Genomic DNA, 18,620 nt, shown 5'->3' on the forward strand with positions numbered 1-18,620 from the left:
GTGTGTGTGTGTGTGTGTGTGTGGTGAGTAAAGCAACAGATGCAGGAAGCAACTTGCTCTCATGCACTATTTCCTCACAAGAGGATTCTCTCAGGAGGATTCTTTTCATAGGAAAGAGTTTCTAAGCAAATACTCTTCAGTGGGCCAAATTTCACAATATTCAATCGCTGCGAAAATATTCATGTGTTCTGATTCTAAGTCTATACAACCAAAAAGGCTTACATATCTCAGAGAGTGAAACATTGAAATGTGGGAACTTAAGAACTCCCACTGATTATGGCGTGAAAGGCAACCAGCAATTAACTCAAAGAGTTCATCAAAGCCCATTGTTTTTTTTCTTTTTATTTCCCTTCATCGTAATTGAGCAGTGTGGCGACGCAATCCTGGACTATTACACGACGCCGCTTCACATTGTATAATGCCAGCAGTCAGCAAGGTCGAAGTTGCGGATTAACCAGGTGGCTAGGAAATGCTAATTTTTGTTGTGGGCAACATGGCCACTGTCCTCAAAAATAGGATCTTCTCTGTTTGGTGGGATGACAATTCGGATATCATGGCAGGACAATCTGTTAGAGGATTCCCCGGCTACGCGAGGTCACGTGTACCAATGTATTTATTAGTAGCTCGCTTAGAGTCCCACAATGAAACAAGGTTGATATCGGTCCTCTAAGACAATCCATTCATTAGTCATCTTAGCCTTGGCACCACGTGATTTAACGCTGTATCAATCGCTTCCTGTTGACTGTTGGAGCTAGCTGATTAGTTATAAGGCTCTGAGTCATCAACCTCGCTTATAAGTTCCCAACTCTGGAAACTGGCTGATCACATTTCACATTTTTTATTAATCAGTGACCATAGTTAGAGATCAAATCTTTGATATTTTTACTTTTCTTCTTCATTTATAATTGTCTATTGACATCAGTGACAATTTATCAAAGATATAACTTAAAATATCATTTATGATTTATTTAATATCAAAGATAATATATTTTCTCTAGAGTATCTGCTATATTTCAAATCTAATAATATATTTTAAAAACTTCTTTTAAATTTATATTTCAAGTATATTAAAAGTACTCTGAAATATAAAGTTATAATTATTTATTAAAACTTTAAAGATCAAAATTTATATAAATAATTATATTTTATAAATAGATAAAAAATTTTAATTAATAAAAGTAATTATATAAATTAATATAAGAATTTTTTTTTAAAAAAATAATAAAAAATAAAATTAATTATTTTCTTAAATTATCTTCAGAATTATAAAATTAATTTTTTTAAAGTTAAAGAGTATTTAAAAAAGAATTTTTTTAAATTTAAAAAGTATTTTAAAAATTAAAAATATATTAAAATTATAAAAATATTTAAAAACTATAGTATTTTATATAAAAAATATAATTTTTCTTAAAATTAAAAAGTATTTTAAAAATTATAAATATTATAGAATAAAAAATATTTTAATATTATAAAAAGTTTTAAGAATTATAATATATAATTTAAAATATAATTTTTTTAAAATATAATAAATACTTTAAAAATTAAAAATATTTTAAAATTTATAAAAATAATAATTTTAAAAGCTTTATCAATATCATAATTATATTTAATAAAAAAATTATTAGAAAAAGAGTAATATAATAATTTTATAGATATATAAATAAATAAAGTATAGATAATATTTTAATTTTTATTATATTATTTTAAAAAATAATTAAAACTCAATATTCTTATATTTTTTGGTCTCTAAAGGAATTTTTATAAAGATAATACTTTAATTATAAATAATTATATTTATTTCTTCATACTATTTTATTCAATAATTTTATATAATATATCTGTTAATTAGATTATTAATTAAAAGAAAATATATTTAAAAAGAAAAGTTTATTAATTTTTTTTAATAGCTTAATTTCTTCTTTAATAATCTGAATAATACTTTAGATTTATATAACTAGTAGTTAGTTATAATTATATAGAACATTGATTTAAGCTAAATATTTATCTATTACTTTTATTGATATTTAAAATTTAAAAAATATTTACTATTTATAATACTGCTAGTTGAGTATTCAAAATTAATAAAAAATAAATTAAGAATATCATTAGAATTTTTATACAGTAAATAGTTTTCAAAATATAAATTAGAAAAATAATACTTTTCTGATAAATATATTAAATATCTTTTATAGCTTAAAAGTATTATTTGAAATATAAAATTAGATTAATTATATCTATATAATAGTTATATATTTTCAAATTATTAGCATTGACTTCAATAAAAAATAACTTGAGTATACATTAATATTTAATAAAAAATAAAGTTTAAGTATTTATATTTTATTATTCTAAGATAGTTTTTTAAGATTTTAAGAATTTTTACTTTAATATTAAAACTATATTTAATATGTTTAACTGAATCATGAGATTTTATAATTACAAAATATTATTATAAATAGTGAGATGATTTGAAAACAGCTTTAGTTTTGATCTATATAATAATGAAGATTAACTCAATCTAGAACTTCTTTGATAAGAGAATTAGAGATTATCAGTTTTGAGCTTTTATTTCATACAACTGAACTATTTTCTTCAATATGTATTAGTGTTATGGTATGATTGCTAGTAATATGAATTGAGATTGATTCACTTCAATTTTCAATCATCTATTTATATTCAGCTGCTTATACATTCACATTTTAATTTTCAGTTTAGTATTCTCATCGCAGTTGTCTAGTTAGATAGATGAATTAAAGCTTTATCTTTATATTATCATAATTTTAGTTGAGTTATGATAGTTAGAATTTTTCAATGAAGTTAATTTTATATACTAGATAATAAAAGTTTAGCAAAAGATATACTATAATTTAATATTATATCTTATTTACTTATCTTCTTTTCTATATTTGTACGCTGTTCAATATTTTTAACTTTTAACTCAGTCAATTTTTTGAGTTTAAATTAAAGTAAATGAACAATACTTTTTGAAAATGCAAAGATATAATATTATAGAGTAGATTATATTAGTCAGTGAAGTAAGCAATTGAAGATTAGTATGATAATGCTAAGATATTAAAGACTTTTTGAAGATAATTTTATATATTATATCTTTTAAATTATTATATTTACAATAATAGATAATTATATTATCAAGAATAATAATAGAAATTTCTACTGAGTGTTAGGCTCGGCGCCGGGGCTAGGCTTATCTTCATCACGTGACCACACCCCACATGTAACCCAGTGGATCGGTCGTGATCCGGTCACGTGATCACGTGGGCTGTTATAATCCGAGCAGACCTTTGAATTTCGTTACATAGCAGTTAGCAACGCAGAGAGTTTCCTTCTTATGCAGCTCGCATTCGCTCCCTAACACTGAGTTATTCTATTTCTATAGTTCAAATATAATAATTAATTAATAATTATTAGAAAAAATTACACTTTTATGAAATTAATAGCAAGCTCTCATTTTACTGACTATATTATCAGAGATAATATATAAAGATATGAATTTATAGTCAAAGTGAATATGATAGTTATTTAATATTTTATTATATAACTAACAGTAATTAACTACTAATTAATTAACTAGTTAATTAAACTAGCATTAGTTAGTTTTGTGTTGTAATATGATTAACTACTAAATGATTTTTACTACTTAATAATTTTATTATCTATTATATTTTTACTTTGCTGAATTGCTGAATTGTAAATTTTTAAAAAATTAATAAATTGAATTACTACTATCTATTAAATATTAAATAATTATATTATAGAATATATATATATTAGTATAATTAAGAAAATAAATGAGTATTTAATTAATTTAATAGCATAGCTAAAAGAGCTAACTTTACTTTTCATAAGAAATATAAATAAAAAAGTACTAAATAATAATTCTGATACTGAATTTAATGAATTTTCTTATAAGACAGTTTATATAAATTCTATAGATTTGAATTTAACTATATTTACTTTGCACTGATATTTAAGTAACTGCTTTAATATTTTCTCAGTAGTTTTCTAATTTTTAGATTTAACTACTTTATACTTTTTAATCTCTGTAAATTTTAAATAGTTATTCAGACTACTTCATAAGCTGCTTTTCACTTAATATTATTAAAAGTTTATTAATTTTATTGAATAACTCATTGTAGCTGAAGTTCTTTTTTATATAGTCTTTAAAGTTTTTTACTTTTCTAGCTTAATTTTAAACTTCTAAACTACTGCAATCTTGTTAAATAAAAAGAATAAAGTTTGTTTGAGTTTATCTCTGTCAAATAACTTAAGAAACTGGTCTTATATCTACTACTATAGCTATATCTGAAATAATTAATTTATGTTTTTAAGTTTATTTTATAAAAAATTATTCTTAAGAATATATTTTTCATCTATATGAATGATTTATTCAATATTGATATTTAATAATAATTATAATATATAAATTTATTTAATAATTTTATAGAATTCATAAGTAATCATGTCACTATACAACTCACATCTCATGTAAGTGCACCACATCAAAATGATAAAAACATCAAAATGATAAAAATCTTAAGTCATATTTTCATTATTGCACTCTATATCAACAATCAGTAGCTAATCTATAATAAAAAAATTATCTACATCATTCTTAATATGTGTGTCATCTTTAAATTGATTTAATTTCTCTTCTATCAGTAATGTGAGTGAATTATTATCAATTTTCATGAGATTAACTTCAAGTCTTTGTCATTTCTTATTCTGCTCTTTTTCAGCTTCATTATTCTTATGCTGTTTGATTTTTCTATTAATATCTTTAATAGTGAGAACTTCTTCTACTTGAATCTGATGACAGATTATTTTAGCTCTGCAGTATTTACTGACTTTGAGAAAGTTCTCTAATTTAATGATCTATTGCTTATTAAGTTCCGCATAAATTAGACTTACTTTGAATATCTTGTTCAAATAATATATCAAAGTGAGTGATTTCAATTAAGAGTATCTCTAATACTTTATATGGTGTTTTTCACAATACTAATATGATGTTTCAGCTTTTAAATTGTTTTTAATGAGGATAGCTGAGAAGAAGAGATAGATATGTGATCTAAATCATTCTCATCTTTATAAATCTACAGTGGAGAAGGTGATGAAATTCACTGCTTAAGAGTGTCAAGAACTCAGTCAAGATTTCATGAATATATATCACATTGAGCTCATTCTGCAGCTATTGTATCAGATTTAAAGATCTGCTTTTGCATATCTGAGAGGTCTTATAGTAACTGTTGTTTTTCATACTTAACAAGATTATAGCATGCAGCATAGTTGATTGCTTTTGAATGATAATGCTTATATTGCTGAAATGATAGACTATTCAGAAATTGTAGCAAATGAATAACATGCAATGAAAATTCATATAGAATTATCTTATGAAGATTCATATATTGTATGAACTTCTCAGTGATATAAGATTTATGATTATTTATTAAAAGCAATCAATGACTTTCCTTCTGTCTCTTTTCTGTAGCAGTATTGAAATATTTGAGTCATTCAAATTCAATTTCATCATTTGTAAATTCAGTATTTGATATAGTAATTTTATAGTTGCTGAGTAAATCTGTCGGCATATATCAATTCTTCAAATGTGTTTTGAAGGTTAAGATTATCAATGATAAAATAACATGATTATTTATAAATACACATTCAATGATTATAATCAAACCTCTTGAAAAGAATGAAGAAATGATAGAATTAGCTTCTTTAAAAATAGTTATAATTCATTCTCCATGTTCTTATTCTTTTTGAAATTCAATCTCATCAAAGTTGTATATATCACAGGTGTGAAATTGATACTGCTCAAATAAAATCTGAAGATGTTTAAATTATATATTGATATATTCAATATCTTCAAGTACTATTTTTTTGAATTCATTGACTTCTGTTTTACTTTTTTATATTCAAATAGATGTTCAATGAACCTATAAGTTCACATCTTGCTGACTTTTGAAGGAGAGATAGTAAAATCTATGTGCTGATGTCTAAGTATTGAATTTGTAAAATTTTCAATATGTTCAGCTGTGGGAGGATAATTCTTTTCATCAAGCAGCTTGACTCATCATTTAATTATGTCCTTCTAACTCTTATTTAATCTCTTGTTAACTGGAATCTTTGCAGTATTCAGATATCTTTCATTGATATGTACTCAGAGACATTGATAAAAAACCTCAAATTCTCATGACAGAAACAGTATTTTGAAATTTGAGTTTTTTTGATGATAAGTGACAGCTTTTTGAATACAATCTTCAATACTTTTAACTTTATTTGACATTGTGGTGAGTTATTAATTGATGAAGATGATGAAGATGATGAAATTGCAAGATTTTTATCATTTTGGTGTTTTTATTGTTTTTGGTGTGGCACACCCACATGAGGTGTGGGTTGCGCAGCGGCACTATTAGTGTCTATAAGAAAATATAAAATAATAACTCGAACTGGTCAAATATTCCAAGGTTTGCCTGGAACAAAAGCAAGATTACGTAAACACAATCCCGCCTCCCTGTGTATCCTGATCTTCAACATCTCGGAATTATATTTATGACCCCTTCAATGAAATAATTGCCTGGGAATTTGTGCACATGGGCTTATCCCCAAATGTAATGAATGGCCCAGTGTCTTGCTGACCATGGTTATCTTCCTTGCTTGTGAATGAATGTGAACTGGTTGCACATCATTGAATGAAACTTTTACAGCCACGATGAACGCCATGAAGACCGTCAAGAACCCTTGGTTGCAGTGGAAGAAGTTTCTTCATCAATGTCTTTCTCAAAGGACCGATGCTTCTGAATTTAGGGGTTTTGCGAAGCTTATGTTAAATCGCTATCCCATGCCGGGGGAAAAGCTCGTAGATGCTATTCTAGAGTCAAGATCGGTTACAAATGTACCCTGGGACCCCTTAATACCACTCTATGTGGACTCTCTGCACAGAATCGGGAGGGTTAAAATCGAAGAAATATTGAAATCCCTTCTCGTACATTCAACGGTCTCTCAGAAGCAGGAGTCTGTGCAGAGCATATCGAGGCCAAAAACATCAGTCAGCACGCTGATGAGTGACTACTGCATTATCCACAATGCTACGATTGCAGCAACATCAGGACACGCACCCAACACAACAACCGACGCAGCAAATATATTTGCCATGCTCGCACACTGGATTATCGCATTGCTTTCATGGATGTCGAGTAATGAAGCGGGACGTGAACCTGCTGACTTGTTGGCAAATTCTCCCGACACTCTAGCAGTGTTCGAATCGCTGGGAATTCTTCTTGCCGCTCTTGTGGGTACGGAGAAGTCAGTAAATGCCCTTTCGTCCTCAGAGTCTAAAGGTACTTTTATCTTCCTAACATCCACTAACTGTGTGTGATGTATTTTAAGTGCTGATTTGCTTTTAACCATCAGGGTGGAGAGATAAACTATCTCGGGCTCTCTCTGCATATATTCCGCTCTGCAGCGGTGTATCCATTCCATTAAGGGACAGGCTCGAGGTTTTGCGAAAAGATTTCAATCTCTATGTCCACGATGGCCAGAAGTCTCTTGAGGACACCATGATGGAAAATGTCAATATTTCAGCTCTAGAATTCGAGTCCAACGTGCTCGATGGGTCTATAATGAACTCGAGAGCAGGTCCCTATATTTACATCAATGCCCTGGTATGTTTTGTGCCTTACGGGTTATTTCTATGCTTGTGTTAACCAGCCTAAAGCTCTTCGGGAGGCCTCTTATTGACGATAATATGTTCATCAACTACTTAAATAATCGTTATGGAGTAAGTTTTTGAAAATCAGTGCAAATTACTCTTGGAAACTGACGATATTCTCTAGCACGATCGCATGACACTCATTGAAGACCTCATCACCGCAACCTTTGATGTTTTGTCAAATGGGATGTATCGCAATGAGCCAAATCGAACCATGTTTATCTTCCGGTCCTTTCTAGTTAACAAACTCCCTCCATTTTTTGCGGAAATGTGTGCTTCCTCTATTGATCCCATCCCAATGGAACTTTGTATCACTCGTGCACTCAGCCGCATTGACCCAAATGCATTCCCGTCGTTTTCAGAAATGTTTACTATGCAAGGCAATACTATTCTTTCGGACGTCCGGCAAGAATTTTTATTCGCCTGCGCTTTGCACAAATTGATACCCGAGGCAAGCATCGAGCGGCTATTAGGAGAAAACCCCATGCAAACCTTACCTGTTGGAGGACAGCTTCGGAGAGAATATCTAGTCTCCCAGATCAACAACAATCCTGAACGTGCGGAACAACTGATAAATGAACTCGAGTCCATGGAAGGTAATGCTGGTGCCATAGCTGCGGCTATAACAGAAGTATGAGCATGTTCTTACTGCTATAAAACTTTCCAACTCTAACAATACTTTCCTTGCTAGGTAATGCATAGTTTATGCTCGAGGAAAGACACAATGACCCTGAAAAATATCTGCAATGCTCTCTCACGAAGGCCTCAGTCGTTGGACGTCATGTTACTTTTTATCAGTTCATCAACTATTCTACAACCGCTGTGTTCATTACTCGATGCCTGGAAATGGGATGAAGAACAAGGTATACAGAATCACAATATCTTAAAATATCACTTGTACTGATGGTATCACAGGCGAAAACCAACCTGTCTATGATGAATTCGGCGGCATATTATTGCTGGTTCTTGCCTTCAAGCACAAATACGGACTATCTCATCAGGATTTAGGAATTTCTAACCCCGACTCGTTTGTTTTGCGACTTTTGCAGCATGGCTCGTCCAGCCAGAGACTCGAAGACTTGGATGAAAAGCAAAAGAATAACCTTGGTGCATGGATTACCGCTCTATTTATTGCGGAAGGTATAAGTGACGAGTCAATGTCATCATGTAGCCCACAAGAGTTTTATAACCTCGTTGCGACGCTTTTCAGTCAGAGTTTGGCTGCCTGCGAGGCTGGGAAGTTGGAGTTCGAGACGTTGAAAGGCGGATTCGAATGTACGTATGTCCATTACAAATAAACGTGGAAAAACAGTGGCTAACCTCTGTAGATCTCTTGGAACCCTTTCTCTTGCCCTCTCTAGTTATGGCATTGACCTGGCTTGGGCATCATATTTTGGAATCGGAAAGTGATCTATCCGCGTCGTTAAAAATTCTACTTGCACTTGTTAAGCCCAGTTCTATATCAGGAGAAGGACAGGAAATCCATCGCACAGTTCTATTTATAACCGCTAAGTCGTTGGAAGATCAACTGAAGGGCATTCGCACGCGACACCCATCCAGAAACGACATAAAGACTATCCTTGAAGCTTTGGAGCCATACCATTCTTTCCAGCGACGCGGCACAGCTCGTTGTGGCGAAGTAGAAGGGTGGGCCGCAAACCCAGCAGGTGGGGGAATTGTCGCCAGCATACGCAACGCATTCTCGTCCCTCGTACTCTGGAGCACGGACCCAGATATAAGTATGACTCCTCCCAGCTACACCCACCGACAGCTTGTGGCCGGAATAAAGCTTGTAGGCGCCGTCCGTGTTTTGCGGGGCATAGTTGACGAACTCAGACTTCAGGCTGAAACAGGAAGCGGAGATATAGCCCTTGATATAGCCGCCACTCTAATCTGCGCTCCACTGTCAGAATCCTTTGCTGCGGAACAGGCTGAATTTCATCCATTAAATTCTTCTAAAGACGCCATATCCCGCCGTTCAATCCTCACTCTCCGCGATGCACTTGCCTTTGAGCGCGATTCTATTTCTAAAATGATTGACACCGATACCCTTCGCGCAGAGCTAATTGTACGGCTAAACCGGCGAGTTGATTCCCTTACTGCTATCCCCCAGATAACGCAGGAGGTTTCAAACATAGATGTTAGCAACATCATGCAAGATATCAATTTAGACGAGGAGCATATGGGAATAGGCGGCCAGGGCCAGGCTCATGACACCGACCAGGGTGGAAAGCAGACGGGCCAACCGGATCAGCGTGGCGAGGATGCGGGGAGCCTTAGTCAAATTCTTGACGCTACAGAGGCGGTAGCTTCTAGAGCGGGGGAACTTGGTACCGGAAATGGACAGGGAATGGGAATGGGAATTGGGATCGGTATGGGCATGGATGGTGGCATGGATACTAGTATCGATGATGTGTTGAACGGAGCGGATATGGGGGTTGATAATCCTGAATTTCTGGATTTGGACATGGAGGGCATGTTTTAAATTTGGTCTCTTATCCGTGTCCATTCCTATGTATTGAAGATCTCATTGAAGAGAGTGTCCTTTTCTCTTGATTCTTCTGGATATCAGTGCTGTTTTGCGGCCTGTCTAACTTAGGGTGTTGCTCTTCTGATTAGGAGAGACTCTCTTTTCCACCACAAGTTAATTCATCTTGAGAGTCTATTTCCCTACTCTGTCATATGTGATTCAAGGCACGTGTGACAAATTACAGTGTAGGAAGGCGACAAAACCTCATTCACATACAGTTATGGATCGACGTACTCCATACCATCGCGATTAGTTCGTAGGGTTGCCAAATTGACATCGCAGCCCTGCCCACACATTTTTTATGACAGAAGGAAAACCCGATCATAGATTGAGATTAAAATTTATACCCTCAAATCTTTATTTATCCTTTAATGTTCCTTTACCGTTCCTTTACCGTTCCCCTTTCTATAAATGGAAAAATGGAAGAAAGAGAACCAAAACCGTCAAGTCATACATAAAAGTGCGTCAAATCGTCAAAAAGAAAAAAAAAAAAAAACTTTCAGTATCAGAATATTAGGTAAACCTTGTCCTGATATCCTTGTTTGTCTAACTCGACTAAACCGTGGCTTGATGATGGATGGGTATTAGGACAGTCCATTTCAGGACCATAAACATGCGTGACAACCAGCTTTCCCGTATATTAGGCATCTCCATCCCGCAACGTCTTTCTGATTCATTTAAAGCTTAGGGGATACGATATGATTTTATACGGTCGGGTTCCGCTCGTTCGACCCACACTCTATACATCTTTCTTTCTTTCAACAATCGCCCCATCTTCGGCTAGCTCTAACACCTCCCATCGACACGTGATACCATGTTGTTTAAATTTCGACACAATGCGCTCCGCAATCTGATTGAAATTGGTAGTAGCAAGGGCCAATATCGTGGGGCCTGCCCCAGAGAGACATATCCCTAACAGTCCGGATTGGGTGGAAGGATTCATTGAGTTGAGGATTTCAGTGAGTCCTGGTACTAGATGTTTTCGGTACTGTTGGTGAACTCTGTCCTGCATTGCGAGGTAGATCATGTCTGGATCTAATGGAGATTGACTGAGAGCTGAAGGGAGAAGAGTGGCTCGTTGGAGGTTAAATACCTAATTGATTTTGAGCAGGACAGTTAAGAGGTTAGCTGCATTGCAACATAATGTGAAAAGCGTCAACAGGACACAGTTTGATAGCTACATACGACATCCGCTCTCGAGTACATCTCTGGAAGAACCTCACGGGCTTTCGCAGTGGAAAGCTCGAAATTAGGTATAATCACTACGGCCTTGATCCGTGGGGACCAAGGGAATTTCTTGTAATGTCCAATACCGATGGGTGGTTCCGGCGGTTTCGCGCCAGTGTCGATTCCTCCAGCTGGTGCTGGTAGAACTTCACTCAACGGAATTTCTTTCCAAGCTAAATCCTCAGGTTTGAGCACGTTCAGATAGGTTCCCACGAAACCCCCATAAAGCGCCGCCGCAACATTATCAGGATGACGTTCTGTATTTGCACGCTTAGCGAGGGACATGTGCGTCTTTGGATGTTGCGGATGCTCAAGTCTATATACCTATCATTAAGCAATAATCTAGCATTCGAGCTTTGCTTAAATTTAATCTCCCTATTTCATTACCTAGCATAACTCCTGCAGTAACCGCTGCCCCGCTGGAACCTAACCCTCGTCCTAGCGGGATCGAATTTTTGATGTGAACATGAGTTTCAACGGGAAAAGCGCGTTGATTATGGCATCGAAGAACATAAAGAGCAACGCGCGTTATAAGATTGACTTCTGGGTCCAAGTCAACCTCCCCTTCACCTTCTCCTTCATATGTGATGGCGCAATTGAGCGGGATCTTAGCTGTGGTATTTGTCGTCGTAACGTGCAGCTCGAGATAGATGGAAAGGGCCAGGCCTGGGTGAATATCTCCGTTAGCTCCAGTCGCTGAGAAACCGGATGAAGGGGAGCAAGCAGACAGCAGATGCCGCCAATACAAACAAACCGGACATTGCATGCCTCTTCTCGATCGTTTGGCGCAGGAGCTGACTTACCGATCACATCAAATCCTGGACCTATGTTTGCCGATGAGCAGGGGACCTTGATTGTGAAAGCCATGATTGTCGATTGGTATATCGATTGGCCCTCACTACCATGTCAATCAGTTCAATGGAGACCGACTGTTCAAAGCCCTGACTGCTATTACTTTGCCGACCCTCTTCCCCCAATCCCAAACGGAGATGCAACAGATAATTTCAGCGGGTTCAGCCCAGATGAGTCATCAAAATAATCACGTGGTCAATCTCCTGGAAGGATGTTTGTGTGAGATAACTAAATACTAAAAAACTAGCCGAAATCTAAACTATATACATAGGGTAGCCGCAGAATCAACTGACTCTAAGTCCAAATCATTTAAATCCACAATCTCTCAATATCTATAAATATATATATCTTATATATATAATCTATGTAATTGAAAAACAATTTTAGGGATGTATTTCACATATCATGTGACAGTCCATCAAAATTTTCATCTTCTCTATAATGTGACTTACCACTAATGTATCACTAAATGAGCTACTGTTAGGGTGTGAATGTGAGCTGCATAAGAAGGAAACTCTCTGTGTTGCTAACTGCTATATAACAGAATACTAAGCTTGATGGGATGAAAAGGGGTTGCTGGGGCCTGCCTGGGTTATAACAACCCACATGGTCGCGTGGTCACGTGATGAGGGTTAGGCCTAATCGGGTGCTGAGCCTAACAGCTACTCTTAGTAAAACTAACTCAACTTGTTAGAATTCAATTAATTTCACAACAACAAAAATAAAAATTAATTAGATTATTAAATAGTAATGAGAGTATTCTCTAATTCCATATAAAATAGGTGGTTTAATAAAATAGTTTTGTGCTTCATCAAAGAACACAATCATGACAGAAAATTTAATATGAAGTTAGAAAATTAATTAAAGAAGTGTCAATTTCTGAATTAGTAATAAAAGCAGCAGTAAGCTGCTTTGAGAAATTGAGATTGACCTTATTTCCTAGACTAAAAAATTAAATAAGGCTTAAAAAAATTCTTTGTAGATGTCTGCTTCTACTGTCATTTTGACATAGTTGTAGTTAAATTGACTAGTTTTTACTTTGCAGCATGAGTATAAGTCTGTTCTTGCTTCTCAGCTTCAAGCTGAGTTTTTTTAATTTCTCAGTAAGCTGTTGAGCTTTACACTGCTCTATCTTTCTAATTTTCTCTTTCTTATAGACTTTCTGAGCTGTTATCTGAATTGCTTGTTATTCAATTTATTTTTACTAAGTTTTTTTAGCTTCATATGCTTTTCAAAGATTATATTGAAGTTACTTTTAAGTTTATTGAGCAGTTTTTTTCTCTTCTTTATAATTTGATTTTTAAATTTTCTCATAAGCTTGTTTAATATTGAATGATGAGAGGAATTAAGTCGGATCAAACTGCTGCTTTGAATGCAATAAATTTAAGAACTTTTCATATTATCACTTTTTTTCATTGCATAAAATTTTAATTAAAGTTTTATTTTTATACAGAAGCATTTTCTTTTTAAAGATAAACTTCTTACTAATATATATAATTGTTTATATATTTTTAAAGAGTAAACTTTACTGAATTTAAATTCTTTTAATATCATATTAAAAAGTATAAGTAATTATAAATATAGTAATCTCAGCTTAAGTTGAATTGATTAAAGATATAAATCTTTGTAAATCAGTAAAAAATATACTTAGAAGTAAAAAAATAAATAGTAGTAATAATAAATATGAATTAAATAATCTTAGATATTAAAAACTAATTTTATATAAAATTGAAAATTGATAAAAAGCTTTTTTTATTATTTTAATAAATTCAAATTCACTGTAAAGAAAATTATTAACACTTTAAAAATATACTTTTACTAGAGAATTAAAGATGTGTGGCGTTCCGCCCCTATTATTACCTGTGGCGTTCCGCCCCTGGTGTTCCGCCCCTATTCTTCCGCCCCTTCCTATATTAGTATCCGCTCTCTATTCGCCCCTCCCTAATCCACTCAGGGGCCCCAATCTTTCCTATATTTCCTATCCTATGCGATCGCTCCTACCATATAGAGTGATTATAGTGTGTATATATAGCAGGGCATCCGCCCATCTTATTAGAAAAGAATCAGACATGATTTATCCTATCTATTCAATTGCTCGTACGCATCAAGATGTTAATATTTAAAAATTGCAGTTAGTGAGTTGAATATAAAAATAGTATTGCAAAAAAAATTCAATTTTAATCTATAAAATTAATAATTCTCATATTAATATATGAAAAATATTTATTTAAAATAAGATATCTTCTGTAATCTGCTTTTAATTTTAATATATTTATTAGAAATTTACTTCAGTTAATTAAGCTTTTAATCATTATTATTTTAATCTTTCTCAGAAATTACAAAATAAGCTGTATTATTCTCATTCAGATTCTCCATTCATGTATTCAATATATTGTGAGATTTTTTTTAATAAATAAAAGTAGATGAAAGAGTTGTTTCATCTGCATATATTACTGTAAGTACAAAAATAAATTCATAGTTATCATTTTAAACTGCAGTAATTCACTTTGTCTTCAGAGGTTCAACTAAAATGATCTATTTAGAAAGGAATGTTATGTGGGTAGTAACAAGTGGATCAGAGGTTTCCCACAGCTAGCAATTCATCGGATAAAAATAGACCGTGCCTTGGTTTATTTTGGTAGGTATTTAGGTTGACGGCACCAACCTTAATAACTGGCGGCACCCGCATAGCTACTATTTGTGTTTCCCTTGTCAAAGTGTGTTTGCCTCGAGCTTGCGTGAAGCGGTCCTGAGATCCATTTCTTGTGTCACGGTTGCGTATGGGGAAGACCGTCCTATTGCACGATTGATAGGTACCTCAGTTAGGATCTTTCCCTAGCGCCCAGCTAACATTGATGTTTTGTTTCCTTTCCAAGCGAGGCAGTTAGACGCACCAGCTGCCCTCTTTTCTTTTCTTTTTTCTTTTTCTTTCTTTTTTTTTTTTTTGGAGATATAGCGTTGCTTTCTAGATGACCATAACTTGACAATTGTACACCATTCGCCCTAGAATACTCATGCTGCTGGGGCATCTGCATTGGTGCCTAATGAATTGTATGTAGTTTAGTTTGTGGCAAGTTTCCACTGTAATGGTTGGACCTGTCATGAATCAGATTATAATAATTACAATAGTTTTGTTCCTTGACTGTGAGGGAGCCGCACAAGACCGTGAGAAGGTCTGACACAGGTAAAATTGCTGCCCCATCTCGCCTTACCGTGATCCCATGGCGTATCTCACTTATGTGCATTAGTGACCTCAACATATGCAGTCCTGGAATTGTAAAGAACTTCTCACCGCGGCGGCAAGACTGGTCGCCAGCCAGCTGGTAGTCGCCGCAGAGGGTGGACTCACATTTGTAACGTCTCTCTTCTTAACGTGCCGGCCGTAGCAAGGATTCTATTTTGATCCGTGCTAAATATGCCAGCGAGATTGTCCTGGGAATGTTGGACAAGAATGGGTAGAGATGAGCAAAAATGAGCAAATGGACACTGGCCTGATTGGTTTCTCGTATGAAGAGATGGGTTCACATTGTGTTATATACTTGGCCACGCCCGCCCGTTTTTGCTCATTTTGCAACGCCCACTGTTGGTTAACAAGAACGATGGCAGTGGAACCATCACAGGTTGACACATTTATTCAACCTATTGAAGAGGAAAGGCAGAGATATGAGCGGAACAACCATGAACTGACAGCGCACCAGCTCCAAAATTGTAAAATTGTGTTGTATCCTTCTCAGACATACCTCATCTTTCTAATCTGATGCTTAGAGCTATATAGACTAATTATCCAACATATATTGAGACGCATTTGATGAAAGACTGCAGCTCTCTTTCAAAATTATTTATCCCATGTCCCTCTATCTTTGTCCCTATATGTTTTCTCTTTCTGCTTGACGGATTTAAATCGGCCGATTGTAGAGGCTGACGACCTCGGAACTCTGGCTCGCTCAAAATCAACTATCATAAGACGATCTTTCAGTTTGTCGTATACAATGTTGCGCAGCTCTGCGTCATGATGTAGGACATGCAAACGGTGTAACGCAGTGAAGGCCATAGCCACTTTGTTTTGGAGGCGCTCCTTGTTATCCTGGTCGATGCACTCCAACAACGGCTGTCCAGCCCAGCCTAGCAATAGAATGGAAACATATATGCCAGAGTCGTAGTAGTATGGTAGATCCAGATCTGTGAGGCCGAGGCATACGGGGATGTGGCTTCCCTGGATGGTGCGAAGTCGATTGTACAATTTGTTTTCGCGTTGCAGAAGACCACGGTCACATCTCTCCACACCCTTGGCAACTAGCGTATAACCATGCGAGGATAATCGTACCTTAGATAATGCCCCACGTGAACCAGATAAGTAAAGCGGCCTGCAATCCGCCTCTGGTCCACGGTCCCGGGCCAGCTGTGAACGAACAAGATGGAGAAAGTCTGTTCGGCTGATATGCTCCATTCCATGATCATCGGAATTGGGACATTCAGCATCCATTGCACCGCCATACGCCAATCCCAAGAGGCACTGTTGAGTGCAAAACGACCGGTCAGCTATACTCTGCAGCGGGCGCTGTGTCTTCTGACCGCCCTCCTTGCCTTGTCCGCGCTTGCTTTTTGAATTCCCCTCTGTGTTGCCTGCGGATGCTGCTGAGGACTTATGAGAGCGGAGAGCTCGGCTTAGGGTTGGAGAAGGAGGAGTGCCGTCCTCTTCGTCGTCGTCATCCTGCACAATACTGGTGACTAATGGCTGACAGCGAGAGCGGGTTCGAATCGGCGAGCGTTTAAAGCCCTGCCAACGTTGAGGTTTATAAGGGGAAGGAGAGTGATGTTTGCGAACTGTCTCGGGAATATGTCTCAAAATGTTAAGATATTCCACCTTCCATATGTCCAAGGTCAAGGTCTTATCATGCCATGACTGGGGAGGTGGTTCTTTGAGAAGGGCGCGGAGGATGAAGGCGAAGACTTGTGCAACAGCCGAGCGATGGAACCGATTCTCATCATCCTCTTGGAAGTCGATATTTGGCACCGACACAGAATAGTAGACAACAGTAGGATCATCCGGTATATGGAGGAAGATAAAGACTTCTCCAGTACACACATATCCATATTGGATTCCCTTGCCGATCATGTATGAGAAGAGCTGGGTAATGACTGCAGCAACTAACGATTTCGATGTAAATGCAAAGTTATCACCTTCTTTGTTTATCACATCCCGCTCCGGTTGGATTTCGGAGTCCAACCCTGTCACAATCTCATCCCGGCTCAGCTTGTGTGGCGCTTTGTACTCTATTGCGACTGTAGGAATGTTTCTGCCGTCAGAAGTCCTGAATATGCAAAATTGGTCTGCTCGAGAGCCCTTTCCTCTTGCTTTACGGGGGCCTTTGGGACTTCGTGACTGCATATGGTGTCGATCATGTGCTGAGATTTTTTCCTTGCGCCTTTTTTGCGCTACCGTATCAGCATCGTCTGAATTGTCTTCACTGATCGACATCTGCTCCATCGATTCATTAATCGAGCTATTGTAGTCTGCCAAGGTTCATGTGCTCTCAAATGTCACCGTTCCTCGAAGTCGAAGTTGTTTTCGCAGCAGCTCGTCGTCGTATACTGCATTCACCAGCTTCTGAACAGCATTCTCCACCATGTCCCGTTCGTAAGTCCGAAGTCCAATCTCTCCGCTGATTGGAGCGATCAATGATCGCACATATTCAAGCTGGTGTAGAGATGGAAAGACGCCTCGAGAGTGAAAATCACTACTAATCGAGACTTTGTTCCAGATTTCTTCCTGTTGGGTCGCGAAGCTGTCCCATGGGATAATTCGCTGCGGGAAGAGCCTGCCCGCTGGTTTTGGTAGTATCACCTTGTGTGGTCATTGAACGGTCAGTGACCACCTGAATGGCAAGACTGAGCGAGTGGCAAGCTTGCAAATAATCCTGTAAAGCTTGCCGCCGTGATGATTCTGCAGCCGCTTCGGCCTGCTCGCGTCGGCGCTGCTCTTCTTGAAGTTGCTGTCGCAATTTTGCAATCTCTTCTTCCATGATGATGACAAATGTAGAGTCGTATGTCAATACCTCAGAACAACTATTGTGGGTTATGATTCTGGTTCTGATTCCGTCGCTGTCGTTGTCGCTTTTCAACAATTTCCCAATAGCCTAAATTGGCAATCCCCAAACTGGTGTCGCTCTCACCGGCGATAATCTGTAAATCCCCCCCCCCCCCAAAAAAAAAAAAAAAAAAAAAAAATTAATACTCTTGTTAGGTGAAGACTGTAGGGGCGGGAGGACCCGTCATGTT

General features: G+C 36.0%; 3 protein-coding genes across 3 annotated transcripts; 1 reads left to right on the plus strand and 2 right to left on the minus strand.

The window, feature by feature from the left end:
• Positions 1-6,733: 6,733 nt before the first annotated feature.
• PADG_04521 (uncharacterized protein) lies at positions 6,734-10,217 on the plus strand (the record flags this gene model as incomplete). Its single annotated transcript, XM_010761725.1, has 7 exons — positions 6,734-7,361; positions 7,435-7,685; positions 7,739-7,801; positions 7,857-8,363; positions 8,424-8,595; positions 8,648-9,007; positions 9,094-10,217. The coding sequence occupies 7 exons, from the start codon at positions 6,734-6,736 to the stop codon at positions 10,215-10,217; spliced, it is 3,105 nt and encodes a 1,034-aa protein (XP_010760027.1).
• Positions 10,218-11,001: 784 nt separating this feature from the next.
• On the minus strand, positions 11,002-12,356 carry PADG_04522 (homoserine kinase; the record flags this gene model as incomplete). Its single annotated transcript, XM_010761726.1, has 4 exons — positions 11,002-11,355; positions 11,448-11,805; positions 11,921-12,155; positions 12,293-12,356. 4 exons carry the CDS (start codon positions 12,354-12,356, stop codon positions 11,002-11,004), a joined length of 1,011 nt encoding a protein of 336 aa, XP_010760028.1.
• A 3,820-nt stretch (positions 12,357-16,176) lies between these two features.
• PADG_04524 (uncharacterized protein) lies at positions 16,177-18,364 on the minus strand (the record flags this gene model as incomplete). Its single annotated transcript, XM_010761727.1, has 3 exons — positions 16,177-17,820; positions 17,887-18,004; positions 18,084-18,364. The coding sequence occupies 3 exons, from the start codon at positions 18,362-18,364 to the stop codon at positions 16,177-16,179; spliced, it is 2,043 nt and encodes a 680-aa protein (XP_010760029.1).
• Positions 18,365-18,620: the final 256 nt, after the last annotated feature.

The sequence above is a fragment of the Paracoccidioides brasiliensis genome (genome assembly GCF_000150735.1).
Source record: "Paracoccidioides brasiliensis Pb18 unplaced genomic scaffold supercont2.5, whole genome shotgun sequence".
In the NCBI taxonomy this organism is placed as follows: domain Eukaryota; kingdom Fungi; phylum Ascomycota; class Eurotiomycetes; order Onygenales; family Ajellomycetaceae; genus Paracoccidioides; species Paracoccidioides brasiliensis.